This window comes from Globicephala melas, chromosome 20, assembly GCF_963455315.2.
Source record: "Globicephala melas chromosome 20, mGloMel1.2, whole genome shotgun sequence".
Lineage (NCBI taxonomy): Eukaryota > Metazoa > Chordata > Mammalia > Artiodactyla > Delphinidae > Globicephala > Globicephala melas.
In genome coordinates, this window is record NC_083333.1 from 13,005,893 (window position 1) to 13,022,509 (window position 16,617).

General features: G+C 54.5%; 1 protein-coding gene across 2 annotated transcripts in view; it reads left to right on the top strand.

The window, feature by feature from the left end:
* NTN1 (netrin 1) overlaps positions 1–16,617 on the top strand; it is a 200,145-nt gene that overhangs the window by 123,054 nt on the left and 60,474 nt on the right. For both annotated transcript variants that reach the window (XM_060290120.1, XM_030861423.3), the window contains exon 3: positions 12,996–13,184. In XM_060290120.1, coding sequence (XP_060146103.1) covers positions 12,996–13,184 — 189 coding nt within the window. The remainder of the gene's footprint in view (positions 1–12,995; positions 13,185–16,617) is intronic.

The window sequence follows — 16,617 nt, forward strand, 5'->3', positions numbered from 1 at the left end:
TCTCCTCCTGTTTTTCCCTGGACGGTGGCGAGATTCCACGTGGGATCTTTGCATATGATATCGGGGCATGCTGGGGACCACCGGGCCCCTGGAGAGCCCGGTGGGGACAGAGCGGTGGCCTGTCTGCTCAGCATTGGTGGTGGTGTCCACCAAGAACACTTTCTGGGTCATCATGAGATAGGTGGGGACCTGGGACCTGGGACCCTTTGCTGCAGTCCTTGCATCTGGACTCCTCAAGCAACAAAATACAAAGAAACTCTAAGGAACTAAAAATAACTGCACGAATGCACAGCTGGGGCAAATTATGGACAGTAAGATACAAAAAGACCGAAAGAACCCAACTGCCGCTTCTGAAGAGTGGGGAGCAAAAGCAGGGCACTGCGCAAGCCCCCTCCACACAGCACCCCCAAAGGGATGGGCAGACTACCTAAGTCACCCCTCTGGCCCGACCCCTGGGCCCATCCCCACCCTCACCCCGTATGAGGAACCGGCCAGCCCTCCCCCTCGGGGAGCGAACAAGGGCACTTGTTACTAGTTTTCGATCCCTTGTGCTGCAGCGTGTGTCCCAATAAAGCCTTGCCTGAATTTCTTTTTTTAAACATCTTTATTGGAGTATAATTGCTCTACAATGGTGTGTTAGTTTCTGCTGTATAACAAAGCGAATCAGCTATACATACACATATACCCCCATATCTCCTCCCTCTTGCGTCTCCCTCCCACCCTCCCTATCCCACCCCTCTAGGTGGACACAAAGCACCGAGCTGATCTCCCTGTGCTATGCCTTGCCTGAATTTCTTGTCTGGCTTCTTATCAAATTCTATTGATTAAGGAGGCCAAGAAGCCTGGTAGGGGTTCAGGTGGGCAGGGTCTTTCCCTTCTCTCACATCTCCACATGGTCTCAGGCAGGGGATTTCTGTTCTCACGGAGCTGATGGAGAAAGAGAAGTGGTTAGGGCAGGACAGGCTGGCACAGACCACACAGGAACTGGAGAATCAGACAACCCTTGGAGTTCAGAAAAGCCCGAACAGCCCCCCTCCCTCCTGGTCCTGATGAATTGAGGGACCCTCTTAACCTTTTCCTGGATTTTCAGGTGCCGAGAAGATCAGAGCTACCTTTGATAAAAAGCTCTTGTGCCGAATCACACATCTTGGGCAAAGCACAAGTCTGACGGGGCTCCAGAAGGTGACAGGGACAGGACCACCCTGCAATACTTCGCACAGACTTCCACTCCAAAGGGCTTGTGAAATTCCAGTGGAACTGGGCGTCCTGTGTTTTTATTTGCTAAATCTGGCAACCCTTGCAGCCGAGGCTGGTCTCCGGAGCTTCTAGCCCAGGTCAAAGTTCACTGCAGAGTTGAATTCAGTAACTGGTCCGGCAGAGAAGTGCACGGCCGTGGCACGGTGGGGAAGGAAGTGGGGAAGGTATACCGGGAATCGCGTGTTTTCCTGCGTGGTGTCGGGGGAACAGAATCGGCTGCAAGTCATTAAACCGCCTTGCTGCCAGCCGCTGGAGTCTGCAGCCTGGCATGTGCCAGACTCGGCGATGGGACCCATTACAGATGGGAAATGACCCCGGGCAGTAGGGGCCAGGCTTGGCTGGCGCGGCCGGCGAATCACCCCTCGTATGTCTGTTTAGTAAAGGACAGCGTACACCACCTCTGGGGAACATGGGTTGGAAGGCAGCCCCCGTGCTGCTAGACAGGCATCTGGGCAGGGTGGGGAGGCCACGAGGAAAGAGAGCCCCCCGCAGCAAGCTGGGGGAGTTTCGCTCACTCTCTCCGCCTTTGAAAAGTCTCGGCCTTGGGGAATGAATTCCAGCAACCACGGGTTTATCGGGCTTCTTCCTGTCCACGGCCATGCCACCTCACAGCACTGGAGGTCTGGAAAGCGCTCCCTAACGAGTTCCAGGTCCTTGGCAAGGTCTCTCTGCCTGTTGAGGCCTCGTTTTTCTCATTTCTTCTGCGACAAGAGGGTAAACGAGTAAAACTTGGAAGCCCCCAGCAGCCCTTCGGAGGATGACATCTCCTTTCCCTACGGGGCTGCTGGATCTTGGGCATGGCCGGGGGTGTGGTGGTGAGGTGTTCATGCAGGGCCGGCCCTGTTAGAAGGGAGAAGCAAGACTCTTAGTCTCTGGACCTTTCTTTGGAAACCAGTACCCCTGAGGGCAAGGGAGCTGGCATCTTGTAGTCAGTGGGCAGGCGCGGAAGGTTCCAGAACAGGGTAGTGACAAGGTGAGAGGAGGGTTGGAAGAGGGATCTGGGGTTGGGAAGGCCACACAGTGGGCCTGGGGGAGCGGCCCGGGGCGGGGCCTTGGGAAGGGAGGATGTGAGGAACTGGGCTGCAGACAAAGAACTGAGACGACTCCTCCCGGCTCACCAAAGCGTCCCCGGCATTTCCTCCACCGAGAGAAGGATGTTTGTGCGGCAGGAGCCCTGAGTTATCCCTCGGCAGCAAAAAGCCTGGGGGACGTTGGGAGGGATCGTTTCAAAGCCTTCGGGGGAGGTGCGGCGGCCAAAAAAGGGCAGGGGAAAGAAAAAGCTACGATGTTTACAGAGAAAAAAAGTCAGTGGAAAAAATGACGGAGAGGTCAAGCTGATTCGGGGGATGGCCCTGTGCGGTCCCCTCGGGAGGGGCCGGTCGCCTGCACAGACCTCGGGGGAGAAAGCCACCAGGCCTCTCACCCTGTGACCCCGCATCCCGCCGGGGCCCCAGCCCAGCCCACGAAACGCCCCCTCCCGTCCGCTCACCATCAGCCTGTGCGCGGGGTTCTGTTCATCCGCCGGCTCGCTGTGAACTGGAGTTCACATTTCTGTTCGCAGACCTCAGATGCAGTCCACTCCCCCATCCCCCCATCCCCCCTCCCCCGCCGCCCCCGGCTCCCGCCCCAGGCCCTGCTCCAGAAGCCCAGGAGGGTCTGGCTGGGTGGGGACGACAGCTCCCAGCAGCTCTTTTGTCTGCTGTCTTGACAAAGGGGCCGGGACTTTCCCAAGCCCCACAGGTGTGAAGAGCTTGTTACCCTGGTGTTTGTTCAGCCCTATTAGTGGCCTGAAGGACTGTTGACAGAGGGTCCCTTTGTGTGCAGGCTCGGCTAAAGCTCTCTAAGCCCTTGACAAACACAGGCCACTTCTCTCCCGGGACTTTATCAGGAACCATCTAAAGCCTTCCTTGGCTGCTAGGAACTCCAGCCTCCTGGACGGACACCGGGGACTGGGTTTTGAAAGCATTTCCCAGTTTTTCTTTCCTTTTCATTTTTCCTTCCACCTTGATCCACCTCTTGTCCATTCTGTTTCTGATATCAGAGATAAAGCACAGGTCTGGAGTCAGAGAGTTTGTTTTCAAGTTGGAGCTTAAAAAAAAAAGTGTTGGGCTTCCCTGGTGGCGTGGTGGTTGGGAGTCCGCCTGCCGATGCAGGGGACACGGGTTCGTGCTCTGGTCCGGGAGGATCCCGCGTGCCGCGGAGCAGCTGGGCCCGTGAGCCGTGGCCGCTGGGCCTGCGCGTCCGGAGCCTGTGCTCCGCAACAGGAGAGGCCACAGCGGTGAGAGGCCCGCGTATCGCAAAAAAAAAAAAAAATGCTGTGGCTTTGCAGGCCTTCTGTCTCCCAAGAGGAGGTACCACCAAACAGACTTCCAGAGAGGTCGGTGGGCCCCTCCCTGTGAGAACTTGGCTTCGGGGGGGCTCTTGGCCACCCTCCAGGGAAGTTCCCTCTTGCTAACTACCCTCCTGGAAGTTTTTTCACCAAGGTCCCCCCATCAACCCACCACCCAACCCACATGCCCCGAAGTGGACCACCTTCTCCCTCAGAATGGTTTCCTCTGCCCAGTACCCTGGAGGTTCAGTCCTTCTGGGCCAGGTGGTCAGCACTCCTATCCGCTAGTCCCCTTCTGAGGCCGCTCCCCTGCTGAAGGCCCCCATCCTCTCTACCTTGAACTTGTGGAAATCTGCAGGATGACCCCTCAGGGCTGTGGTCCCATCATGCCCCATCTCTGACCTGCCCGCCAGCTGAGAATGGTCTTACTGCCCTTCCTGCCACCCTGCCACCCGCCCCACTCAGTCCCACACCTGTGGCTAGTTTGCAGCTGGAGCACACTCCTCCTGAACTCCTGAAAGCTTCCCTGCTGACTAGAATCTGCCCCTTATCTCCAGGAGTTTTGGTGTCATGCAGCCATAGACTTTTAGGGCCAGGAAAGAACTCAGAGATCATCAGACCCAATGTCCTCATTTTCCAATGAGAACACGGAGGCTCAGAGAGGCCAAGTGGGCTTTCCAGAGGCACACACCTGGGTGAGCCGCAGAGCCAGGACTAGCGCTTAGATCCCAGCTCTCCCACATCAGGTCCAGTTCTCTTGCTTCTCGTCCTTGCAGCCTTGTGGTGTTGTATCAGTTGTGTGCCATTTGAGTTTAATCATAACTACACTCACGTGTGAGACTCTAGGTCCTTGCCTTCACACATCTTTTTTTCTCCTCTGCACGTTCTGGACCAGTGGTCCTCAAAGTGTGGCCCTGGGACAGGCAGCGTCAGCGACATCTGGGAACTTGTTAGCAGTGCAGGTGTTCAAGCCCCACCTACAGCCTACTGAATCAGAAACCCATGGGCCTGGGGCTCAGCTGTCTCTCTTTTGGCAGGCGATCCGGTGATTCTCCGCACCCATGTTTGAGAACCATCCCACGTTGGGGTCTTGGGAGGGGATTGGTGGCTTGGATTGAAAACCAGAAGTGGAGAGAAGGAGGAGGCGGGCATAGTCTTGAAAGAGTGAAGTGCAGTGACATCAGCCCTATACCGGCTGTGCTTCCCGGCTCAGGCTGTCACATCGAAGGAGCTCTGTTAATATTCGTTGAATGAAGAAATGAACAAGCAATCGTGCGAAGCGTGCAACGTCGGGGGGTATCATTGGTGGCCCCGTCTTATGCCTTGAGGTGTCACGTCGTCCCTCTCGTGTTCTCTCGGGGAATTCCCTGGAGTCCCATGGCACACCCTCACCTCACCTGGGCACCGTCACACCCAGCATGGACATGTTGACTTTTCTTCTAGACAAGCGAGTTGTCCAGTTCTCCTGGCCATGTCTAGGTGGTGCATTCCAACACTGTTTCAGATTGAAGTTGACACAAGGCACTCCACAAGTGATTGCAAGCCCTTGAGCCTTGGCTGGAACCTAATGGCTCCTGTGAGATGCTTCTAGTCTCTTAGCGGCCGCCCAGTCTCTCTGGCTCACCCCAGCTGGTCACCGCTGTGTTATATGGGCAGCTGGTGTCTCTGGTGACAACCTTTAAGCCCTATTTTCAGGGGAAAGGGGTAGTCCTTGGAGTGAAGTGACAGTGACAACAGCATTAACCAGACTTTTTCGTACCAGGTATCTCTGCGAGGGTGGGGACCACCTCTGTCCTGCCCACTGTTCTATTCCAACACCTTGCCTGGTGCTTGGAACGTAGTAGGCGCTCAGTAAATATCAGCTGAGTGAATAAATAAACCCATGAGCTACCAGATTTGTCATTAGTAAAATGAAACCTACAGTCGGGGATTTGATTGTTTTGCAGATCTATCCACATGAGCGATCATTTCTCTTATGCCCAGCTCACCTGTAAGACACGAAAGGGTAGGGCCCCAGAAATGCTTGGGTGGGTCCTGCCTCAGCCCCTGTCCCAAAAGAAGCCCTCTGAGAGCCCAGTTCAGTGTCCGCAGGTGCTGGCGGGAGCCAGGTGTGTGGGGAGCGGTGACATCTCAGCCTGGTCATCTCACTAGACGCTGAAACTGGGCTCAGAGAAGCCACCACTGGGGCAGAATACTTAACATTTATAAACAAGGGTCAAACAACTTCTAAATAAACAGTATATTCCAAGTAGAGTAGCAAAATAATAAATAAAAGGAAATACAAACTGCCCCAAACTCTTAAAAATAACTCAAATATTTTTGTTATTCTGAACCAATCGTTTCAGAAGTCTCTTTTGAAACCAGACCTCTCTCCACTGCTCCATCACGTACGCCCCACCGTAAACTCTCCCCTTTACCTCCCCATGGGCTCTCTCTCCAAAGTGCCTTCCATTCCAACTGATTTCTTTTCAATTTAGTGCCAATTCCACCAACCTTAGCTGCTGACCTGTGGACCACCAGTGGCAGCGCAGACTCCCAGGCCCCCGCTCTAGCCCTTCTGAATCAGAATCTGCATTGGAACAGGTTTCCTAGGGGTCCCATCTGCATGTTGCAGTTGGAGCAAGGCCAGCAAGAATATTTGTCTGTGCTCTGGTTCTCTTCTCAGGCCCTGCCTTGTCCACCTGGTCCCAGCAGAACGGCCTCCCGACCGTCAGTCCCTATAGCTCTGGGCACAGTTGGAAATTCCAGGTCTACTGTGTGGTTACCAGACGGCTGTCCATCTCCCTTCTGAGGCAGAAGCACCCTGAGGGCAAGTGTCCGTCTTGTCTGCCGCCATATCCCCTGCACGCACACACCAGAATCTGGTCCTTTCATTTATTTTTATTTTTATTTTTTTGGCCGCCCCGCACAGCTTGGGGGATCTTAGTTCCCCGACCAGGGATTGAACCCGCGTCCTCGGCAATGAAAGCGCAGAGTCTTAACCACTGGGCCGCCAGGGAATTCCCAGAATCTGGCCCTTTTAAAGGCTTCAACTGGTGTTTGTTGAAGAAACAAATGGTCTGTCACTCCCTGGGCAGCATTTGAAGCTGCTGAGTTTGCCCTTAGAGGCAGCAGCAAAGGGTGTAAAGCTTTGCCTACCCTGCGGGGGGGATTCATGATCTCTCTAACCCAGGCTTTCTCCAACTTGGCACTATTAACATTTGGGGCGGGGGAACTCGTGTGGGCTGTTCTGTGCCTGGTAGGGTGTTCGGCAGCACCCCTGGTCTCTGTCGCCGAGATGCCGGTAGCACCTCCTTTGGCAGTTGTGGCAACCAAAGATGTCTGTAGAGACATTGTCAGATGTCTGCTGGGGGACGGAACTGCCCGTGGTTGAGAGCCGCTGCTCTGATCCCTCACCCAGAATGTTCTGAACATTCTGTGTGTGGTTGAGGAGGTCTTGTGGTCCTCATCCGGCAGCCACAGACCGAATTAGCAAAGGAATTGGTGAGAGAAGCGGCCCCTGTCCCCCACCCTGTAAGCTCCCCTCGTGTCCCCACCCGCCCCGGTGGCCTGGACTCGTGGCAATGCATCGCTGATCACGGTAGGTCTGAGAGCTGCGCTTACCCGGGCACTCGGGCAGCCCAGGGCTGGGGGCTGGTTTCTTGCCTACAAAGCCCCCAAGCCTGCAGATGGAGCAAACGTGGGCCAGTTATGTGGGGCGGTTCGGCTGCAGATATAGAAGTCCAAAGTTCCCTGCTGGGCGGCAGAACTAACCTGGGCGACCTTCTTGAAAGAATTGGCCTAGAAGGCAGGGGAGAACGTTAGGATCGATCCTGTGTGCGGGGAGGGTGGGCAGGACCCTGCACGAAGCCCAGAGCTCTGAGGGGGCCCATTGCCCAAGGCCCGTCCTGTTCCAGAAGAGCCCCTGAGCCACATGAAGTCTAGGGGAGTCAGGACCCGAGTGGCTGAGAGACGGGGCCAGGATCCGGCCTAGCAATGTCTGCCGATTCTTTCTGGGCCTGGGAGAGCCCTGGCGGGATTTGGGGGTAGCTCATCAGGCCTTTCGGGAGAGGGCCGGCATCTGTGTCTGGTAAACTCATCAAACCAGTGGATGCGGATTCAGTCCCCATTGTGTACGGGGTCCCAGGAGGAGTCCAGGGCATCCTAATGTGGCTTCTTCTCCTGCAGTCCGCTTGAGCAGACAGGAGCTAAATCAGTGAGTTAAAGGAGCAGGACAAGTTTAAAGTAGTTCAAAGCAAAAAAAAAAAAAAGTCACAGATGCCACGAGACTGTGCCTTGGTGGAGGGTGTCATCCTGGCAGACCACACAATCCTGCATCTGTCCTACGTTTCTACCTATCTACCTGCCTAATCTGTCCACCCACCCACCCGTTCCTCCGCCCACCCATCCACCCATGCACTCACCCATTCATCTACCCATCATCCGTCTATCCTCCCACCCATCCATCATCCATTTATCCATCTACTCAGCCACCCACTCCCCCGTCCACCTGTCCATCCATCCATCCATCCATCCATCCATCCATCCATCCATCCATCTTCTCTCTTGCTTTCTTATTTTTGCGCTCTCTCTCTCTCATTTGTATAATGAAAGTATATCGAGGTCTGCTCTGGCCTGGAGGATATAAGGGCAAACACTGTCCCTGTCCTCCAGGAACCAACACGGTTTAGGGGAGCATCTGTCCCATTTTATCTAAGAGCTGCTTCTGAGAGTGCCCCTCCCTCCCCTCTGTGAGACTGGGAGCCCCCGTCTCCGTCACGGCCTGTGGCACAGGACCTGGCACGAAGCCGGAGCACCTGCATGTGTGTTGCTTGAACTCCCTGGGGGTAGTGAGGGGGTTGGACAGTCCAGGTAGGTGGGAGAAGTTCGTAGACTCTTAAGGAATGGCGGTGACAGGCATATGTTAAAAGAAGACTTAGAGGACCTTTTGAGGGGAGAGGAAAGTCTCCTGGGCCCCTTTCCCTGCCAGGTTTCTGGTTGGGGGGATGGGGCGCTCGCTTCCCTCTCTCCTGACCCACGTTTTGCCCCTGGGTCTGAAATGCAGCCATTTCAGTGATGTGATGTGTCCTTGGTGATCCCCACGTGACAGCTGAAGGGGAGGGCACAGAGCTTGGGGGCCAGGCCAGATCAGCTCCCTCTGGGTGGCTGGGAGACCCCTGGACAGGACGCAGCACCTCGAGGGGCTCCTTATAAGCTGTGCTGCCCTCTGCCCTCCCTTCTCTCCCGGGCTGACCTCTTCGTTCTCACAAAGCTGCCCTTTCCTTCCCGCCTTGAAATCTGATAATGAAACTAATACCCAATATTTTTGCCTCCAAGAGAGGCAGGAGATAAACAGGAAGGCGTGAGGGATTAAGGTGTCTTTCCAAGGAAGGGGCAGGGGACAGGCTGGGAGCTGGGCGACACCCTGTGTGGAGCCAGGAGATCCAGATGTGAGCTGCTTTGCCTGACGCATTTTTCCATTTGTGCAGAGAAAATAAAACAAAGAGAAAAGAAAACAAGCCGTAAAATACTTTGCAGGAGGCTGAGCGTGGGCAATTGCCACTGATGTCCCCTGACAGCTCCAAGAAGAGGGGGACAGGGCGGGGGCGGGGGGGGAGCCCTGTCTTTTGATGTTCGGCCTCTGAGCTTTCTTTTGTGTGACCAGTTGTTTGGGAAGAGCTTTTGCCGGTGTAAGGTGCATATGGAAGAGAGATGCCAACCAGAGGTTCCCCCTGGGGTGGGGAAGGCGGGGTGCTGAGCTCCGAGGAGGGAATGGGGAACAGCTGGACTGACTTTACAGATGCGGATGCAGGCTTAGCATCTGCCTCCGAGAAGGGTCAGAAGATGCAGCTACTGAGGCCTTTCCCGTACCCGAAAGGCCTGAGGAAGTGACGCCCCGGTGATTCTTCCAGATCCCTGCGACTTCTGTCCTCGTAGGAAAGATCCAGATGCTAAGCTGTAGTCTAGGGCCAGCTGTTCTTTCCAGTGATGTGGGTCCTTTCCTCTGCGGCAGTGGGCCAGGAGCCAGGAGACCTGGGTTCTTGTCCTGGACCCCTCTTTACTGGCTCGGTGGTCCCTCTGAGCAGCCCCCTCTCACCCTAGTCTGGCCGAGTGATTCCACAGTGACAGTGAACTTGCATCTTTCCCCGTGCTGGTGGGCAGGGCGTAGCTGAACTTTCTTTGCACCTGACTGAACTCAGCCCCCAGGGCTGGAGGTGATGAGGGGACACTTGAAAGGCTCTTGGGGGTCATTCTCTGGCTTAATTTGGCTCCTGGATGCTTCTTCCAGACTTCAGGCATAAGCTGAGGTCTTTTCTCTTGTGTCACACACAGCATCTCCTCCGGAGCCCTCATCCATCTCTGCTTGTAAACTGTGTGTGATTTGGAGGGTGATTCTAGCAAGAATATTTAAAGAAGCTTGTCATAACAGAGAGAAAAATTACAGAGGCAAGATTTTTTTAAATCACAAAAGTAATATGTGAATAAGAAACGGGTAGAAATATTTGCAGCTCGGATATAAAAAAGACAAATGGTTTTTAATCCATCGTCTATAATAAGAGCACTAGACATCGTAAGAAAAGAACCCACCTTTTTTGCAATTTGGGCAAATGGCATGAACAGGCAATGCATACACACACAAAAAGAAATATAAATAGAAAAACAAACACGGAGAAATGTCCAGTCTCGCTGGTAATCAAAGACATGCCATGCAAATTAAAATTGTGTGTGTGTGTTTTCCAGATGAATGGGCAAAGGCTAAAAAAAAAAAAAAAAGAATGCTGATACCAAATGCATACTGTTATTCTCTTCTAGGGTGTGGAGAAATAGGAACTCTCATATCCTGCTGGTGGGAGAGTAAACTAGGACAGCGTTTCCTGAGGGCAATTGAGATCCCGAGTTGAGAACACCAAAATTTAACCTGGCGATTCTGCCCTGAGAAATTTACCGTACGACAGTCATCAGAGCAGAGTACAGATGTGCATGTTCACAGGTGGTTACCACTGTGTTGTTTGTAATAGTGAAAAACTGGAAATAACTACCCAACCTGGGAAGACCGTGCTTTTAACTGCATCCGCTTCTGATTCCAAGGAGCCCATTTCGTGTATGCATACAGTGGAGGACTTTCAAAACTATGAAGGACATTATCTGACATAAAAAAAAATGTTCATCATTATGAGAAGATTGGCTTGGAAGCGAGAGGTACAAGTATGATCCACGTGTGTAGGAAAGAATTAAATAGCTCCACAGCTGAGCAAATGTTAATTAAAGCCTGCAAGGAGAGACCCAGTATTAACAGCAGTGGGTGGAGATTTGAGTGTGGTTTTTTTTTTACCTTTCTGCTTTTGTTTTTCAAGTGTCTGGTATTAAGCGTGTGTTTCTTTAACAATTACATAAAATGCGATTTAAAGCAAGCTTAGCACAAAAGCAAGGGCAAATCGTGTCCTAGAGTGAGCGAGATTAGGCCAGATTTAAGCTGGAGGCATCCTGGAGTCAGAAGCCTAAAGGGGAAGCAAGGAACAGTGTCACAGGGTGATATGAAGAGGGCTGTGTAGGGGCTGTGCTGGATCCCTAGGGAGCTCAGACCCCCCTGAGTGCAAGCCAGGCTGGCCGGAGGCGAAGATGGGCCTGGACGTGACATTGAAACCAAGACACGGAGGTTGAGAAGGATGCAGGCAGATGAGGAAGGGGCTTGAGAGCAGAGGGTCCAAGGAGGCAAGGAAGGGCAAATGCAAAGCCACAGAGCGGACAGGTGACGGGTCCTCACACGTGGCATGCTCCAGAAACTGACAAAGTTTGATACAGCTTGAAGCATAAGAGGAGAAAGGGGAGTGATCAGAACGACGGCAGAGGGGCGCGGGGAGAAGCGGGACCCGTTTATTCAGAGCCCGGGAGGCCGTGTTAAATGATTTAGATTTTATTCAGTGGGGAGCCACTGAAAGATTTAGACAGGTGCTGGACATCTTCAGATACGTGCTTAGAACTCCTGCTCTGCTTACAGTGTCGGGAGCTTGGAGGGCTCAGCTCAGGTGACAGAGGGGCCAAGGCCTGATGGATGGAGAGCAGTGAATGGGTCTGGGGAAGGCGCCTTAGGGTCCACATAGAGTCCCCAAAGCAGAAGCCGGCAATGTGGATTTGGGAGACAGGAGCACAGAGGTGGGCACTGCCGTGGGGGGTGGACGAGGCAGACTGGGGACAACGTCAGAGTAGAGGGAAAAGGGTGCTGAGTCCAGAGGAGCATGTGGGGAACAGGTGGAGGGAAGCAGGATTAGTCAGGAGGAGGGCTGGGGGGAGGAGCTAAGGGCCTGTCCAGAGGACCCAGCAGCCAGGAGTGTGGGCCACCACGCCGTGGGAAGTCATGCAAGTTGATGGTGGGAGGGGAGACGGTGCAGCGGGGCCCGGAGCCCTCAGTGGCAGGAGGAGGCGTGGGAAAAGGGGAGTCCAGCCCAGTGGCTGGAGCTCAGGGAAGTGGGGAGCGTGCGTGGGTAGAGGCGCTGCTCAGAAGCAGTGCAAGTGTCTGCTCCGGCTGCGGTGATAAGTTGGCAGCCTCCGGGGTGCTTAACCAACACACGTTTATTTCTCATAATTCGGAGGCTGGAGTCAAGAGCAAAGTGTGGGCAGGGTTGGTTTCTCCTGAGGCCTCTCTCCTTGACTTGCACCCCTGCCAGCTCTCTGCGTGTCCAGACTTCCTCTTTATAAAAAGAGGACGCCAGTCAGATGGGACTGGGGCCCACCCTTATGTCCTTTGTTTGTTTTTTTGCGGTACGCGGGCCTCTCGCTGTTGAGGCCTCTCCTGTTACGGAGCACAGGCTCTGGACGCACAGGCTCAGCGGCCATGGGTCATGGGCACAGCCGGTCCGCGGCATGTGGGATCTTCCTGGACTGGGGCACGAACCGGCGTCCCCTGCCTCGGCAGGTGGACTCTCAACCACTGCGCCACCAGGGAATCCCTTATTATGCCCTTATTTTAATGTAATCATCTCCTTAAAGACCCCATTTCCAAGATAGGTCCTCTACCAAGATGTCTCCCAATACAGCCCCGTTCCAAGGTTCTGGGGTTCGGGCTTCAGCACATGAATGGGGTGGGAGGAGACACAGTTCAGCCCACAGCAAGCAGGATTTGGGCACAAGGAGGATGCCAGCCGCATCTCCCAGCTCTGACTCGTGTGATGGGTGTGTGGGCCGGGGGGAGTGGGGATCCTTTGAAGGAAATGAACCCTCTCCACTGGAGAGGGAAGCAGCCGGCTGGCGACGGTTCAGGTACTGCCAGGTGGTCAGTACCCGCTGATGAATGCAAACAGGTGAGCCAGGGAAAAAGCTCCCGGAAGAAAGGCTGTCTCAGGGTCGGCAGTGGAGGAGGGGCAGCTGGGGGGACGGGGTCTCCGGCGCCCCTCCCGACTCCGCTCCTGACCCGCGTCCCTGTCTCCCGTAGCCTGTAACTGCAACCTTCACGCCCGGCGCTGCCGCTTCAACATGGAGCTTTACAAGCTGTCGGGGCGCAAGAGCGGAGGCGTCTGCCTCAACTGTCGCCACAACACGGCCGGCCGCCACTGCCACTACTGCAAGGAGGGCTACTACCGCGACCTGGGCAAGCCCATCACCCACCGCAAGGCCTGCAAAGGTAGGCGGGGCGGGCCTGGGCCGCCCCTCCCTCCCCCCTCCCTCCCCCCGCAACCCTTCTCCTCTGGTGTTTCTTTTTTCTAGTCCCCACGCTGAGATCATCTCACGCACGCACGCACGCACGCCTCCCAGGTATCTGGAGGTGTAAGTCGGAACAAAGGGGCAGTGGAGAAACGGCTCCGGGAGAAGAAAGGAGGTGGGGTCCCCGCGAGGGTGCAGGGCTCCCGGGCCCCGCCCCGCCCCCTCCGTCGGCACAGGTGTGCCGCATACCACAGGGCGGGGGTCATGTTCAACGGGCTTACCGTCGGCACAAAGGACTCTCTTTCACCAAAACCAAGCAGATGCATTTCTTTGGATGTGTGCGCACCGCTCCCCCCGCCTCCAGCCCCCAACACTCACACAGATGCGCACCTTCACTGTGATGTCGGCAACTGGGGGGCTGGGGGGGGCGGGGCTCAGAAGGAACATTTAATCCACCTGCAAATAGTTTCACTTCTCAGGACAAAAAATTAAAGGGAGATGGGGGACTCTATTTTTTGTTCACTGAAGCAAGCAGTAATGTTTTAACTTTCTGCTGTTTGTTTTCTCCCACTAACAAAAATGAAGCGATGGTCGGATGACTCAGAGGAACTGATAAAAATGCCAGGGAATTTAGTGACATTGGGGGAGGGGAGACGTGCTCTCCCCCTACCCCCATTTGCTTTTGGGAATTCCAGGAACCAGGACTCTCCGGGTCCAAAACGTGAGGCCTAGCGCCACGGCTTCCTGTGAGCATGGCTTTCTGAGAACATATTTATCTTCTAGGGTTCTTGGGCCACAAGCCAGCATGGCTGGGGTCCTCACATGGGTCTGTAAAGACCCTGACACCGGAGAGACACAAGCCATGGGAGACTGATGCCCAGATGATGAGCTGCAGCAGGGAAACTCTCCTATGGCCACTGCTTAGCCTTGGATGAAGCCAAAGTATCGTCCTCTTAACAGGAAATCCACCAGATGTTGGGCACTTGTGTGCAGGACCGATTACATAATTCGTGGGCCCCGGTGCAAAATGAAAATACGGGGCTTCTTGTTCAGGAATTGCTAAGAATTTCAAAATGGCAAGCGGAGTTTCAACCAAGCGCGTGCCCTTCTGAGTGTGGGGCCCGTGAGCCGGCCCTGCTTGTGCAGGACGCTGTTCTCCAAAAAACAGCTTCCCAGTCTGTCTCCTCCTAGAGAAATCCCTTGGATTCCAAATGAGCAGAGATGAATAGGATGGCTTCCAACACACAAGCAAGCTCTCCTTCCAGATCCGTGGGCTTAAGGCTGCCTCTGGTGGTTGCCGAGAGAAATTTAAGCGTAAAGGTAGCTGGGCTGTTTCCACATTAAAGAACAACTGATCAGGTGAGAATCCCCCAGGAGGCTTTGAGCAGGGACTGAGAAAGCGACCTGGGCAAAGGGAATCCAAGGAACGTCTGCGGTGGCAGGAAGGCAGGGGCACCATGGAAGGAGGGCTTTGGGTTTTCAGAGAATGTAGTTGGAAGGTAGCCAACGCCTTGTGCCCAAGTGTTTGTTGTCTCTCTTCTACTGAAGAAACTGAAGTCAGGGTCTTGTAAACAACTGGTTGCACAAAGATTTCGTGGGGATTTGGCCAAGAAAATTTAATCAACAGGGGCCAGTCGGGTGGGCGGCCCTGTGCCCGCGGATGAGAAGGTCTGGGCTGTGTCTGGAAAGGCAGTGGTCACTTCCTGCCGTACCAGTTTCTTCTGTCAGAGCAGGAAAGGCACGTCCCCTGGAGAGTCAGGAAGGAGCAGGGCCTTGGTCATCTTGCCATCTGCCTGCTCTCCCTTTCCTCTGTTGCCGTGGGGAGGGATGAGGGCCGCGTGTGGCCCTTCACTGCTGGGAGCCAGCTGTCAGGAGGCCACAGGGTCTTGGGAACCTGCAGATCATCCTACAGGGCTCTGCCACTCTAGTTAAATGGTGTGGAGCTGCCGGCTTCCTTTGCTGGTTTCCAGGAGGGACAGATGCAGGCAGATGAGGGTGTGGTCCTGTCTTATTCCAAATGCTTTGGCCAGCCTCGGTGGCTGGGTCCTTTCTCCCAGCCCTGGACAGCAACTACTTTGGTGGGAACGCTGGGAGAAGAACCCATGGAAGAGGAGAAAATGTAAGGATGGAATCTGCTCAGAAGGACACTTGCTTATCCTTCTGGGGAAATGTGGCAGGAAAGGGCGGGACTCTCAGTGCCTACTGATTGGTGAGGAAAGACAGTGCTTCAAGGATTCTGCCTCCTGATTGGTGAGGCAGAGCATTGCCTGAAGGGCCCTGCTTTGTGATTGGTGAGAACATACAATGCCTGAAAGATCTGCTCTCTGATTGGTGAGAAGGAGAATGTGACCTGAAAGGTCTTGCCATTTCATTGGCGAGGGAAGTCATCTGTTGAAAGTTCCAGCTCTTTCCCCTCAGCTTTTTTTCCTGGTGTCACCCCCTTAGGGGATGTGGGAACTTTGAATCCACAGTTCCCCCACCAAAGAAAGACCCTGAGATCTTGGTGGGAACCAGCTGTAGGAGTTCAGATGCCGGCAGGGGGATGTGTACCCTTGAGATCTTCAGACAGGTGTCTCTCCATCACCCCGCCCCCGAGGAGTCCACTGTCTTGTCTTCCCAGGGCCGGATGGTTTAAGGAAATGGTTCCCTTAGTGGAAGCATTTGGTCCCAGCATGCTTTGCTCTCAGGGGCTTCCAAAATCATGGAGATGTGGAGTCACCCCCAGCCCTGGCCCCATTGTAGCTCTCGGGTGAAGGCTGTACTTCTTTGCTCTGTTTCAGATGCATTTCATGGGGAAATGGGACAAACCAGCAGCGCCTCTTGACTCAAGTTGGCCGTTGACCTGAGGGTGCTTGGGAATGGCTATTGGGGCCCCTTCACCCCCACCCCCGACCCGACTTCCCAGGGTCTGGGAGGAGCCCCGGGCAGGGGCTGAGGCCACCCATACACTGCTGGTGATTGGCTGACTCCCGACCTTGTTCAGCTGAGAGCAGGGTGGACCCAGACAAGGACAGCTTGGAGCAAGGGTATTCCATCCCAAACGTCATTATGCCGTTCCCCCATTTGGGAAGTTTCACAGCAACAAATTTGCTGGGTACTTTCTCCCCTCCCCTAGCTTACCAGACTGGGGCTGGCAGGGCCGGTGCACACAAAGGGCTGTAATCAACATGCCCAGGGAGCAGGCGGCTGCACTCTCCGCTATTCAGCGCGATTTCACAGCACTGGGAAGGCCTCATTATGGCGTGGGCTGTTGTCCTATACAAAGTCAGACGAGATGAATTTCTCCCCTTTCTCTGCGGAAGGGTGTGTGAATGATACTCGTTCTGGAATCTGTCAAAAGATAGGCGGTTTTGTTTACCATTTGTCTTCTTTATGGACTTGGGCCCCTTTCTCTTTAGAGCCGGCAAAGAAGA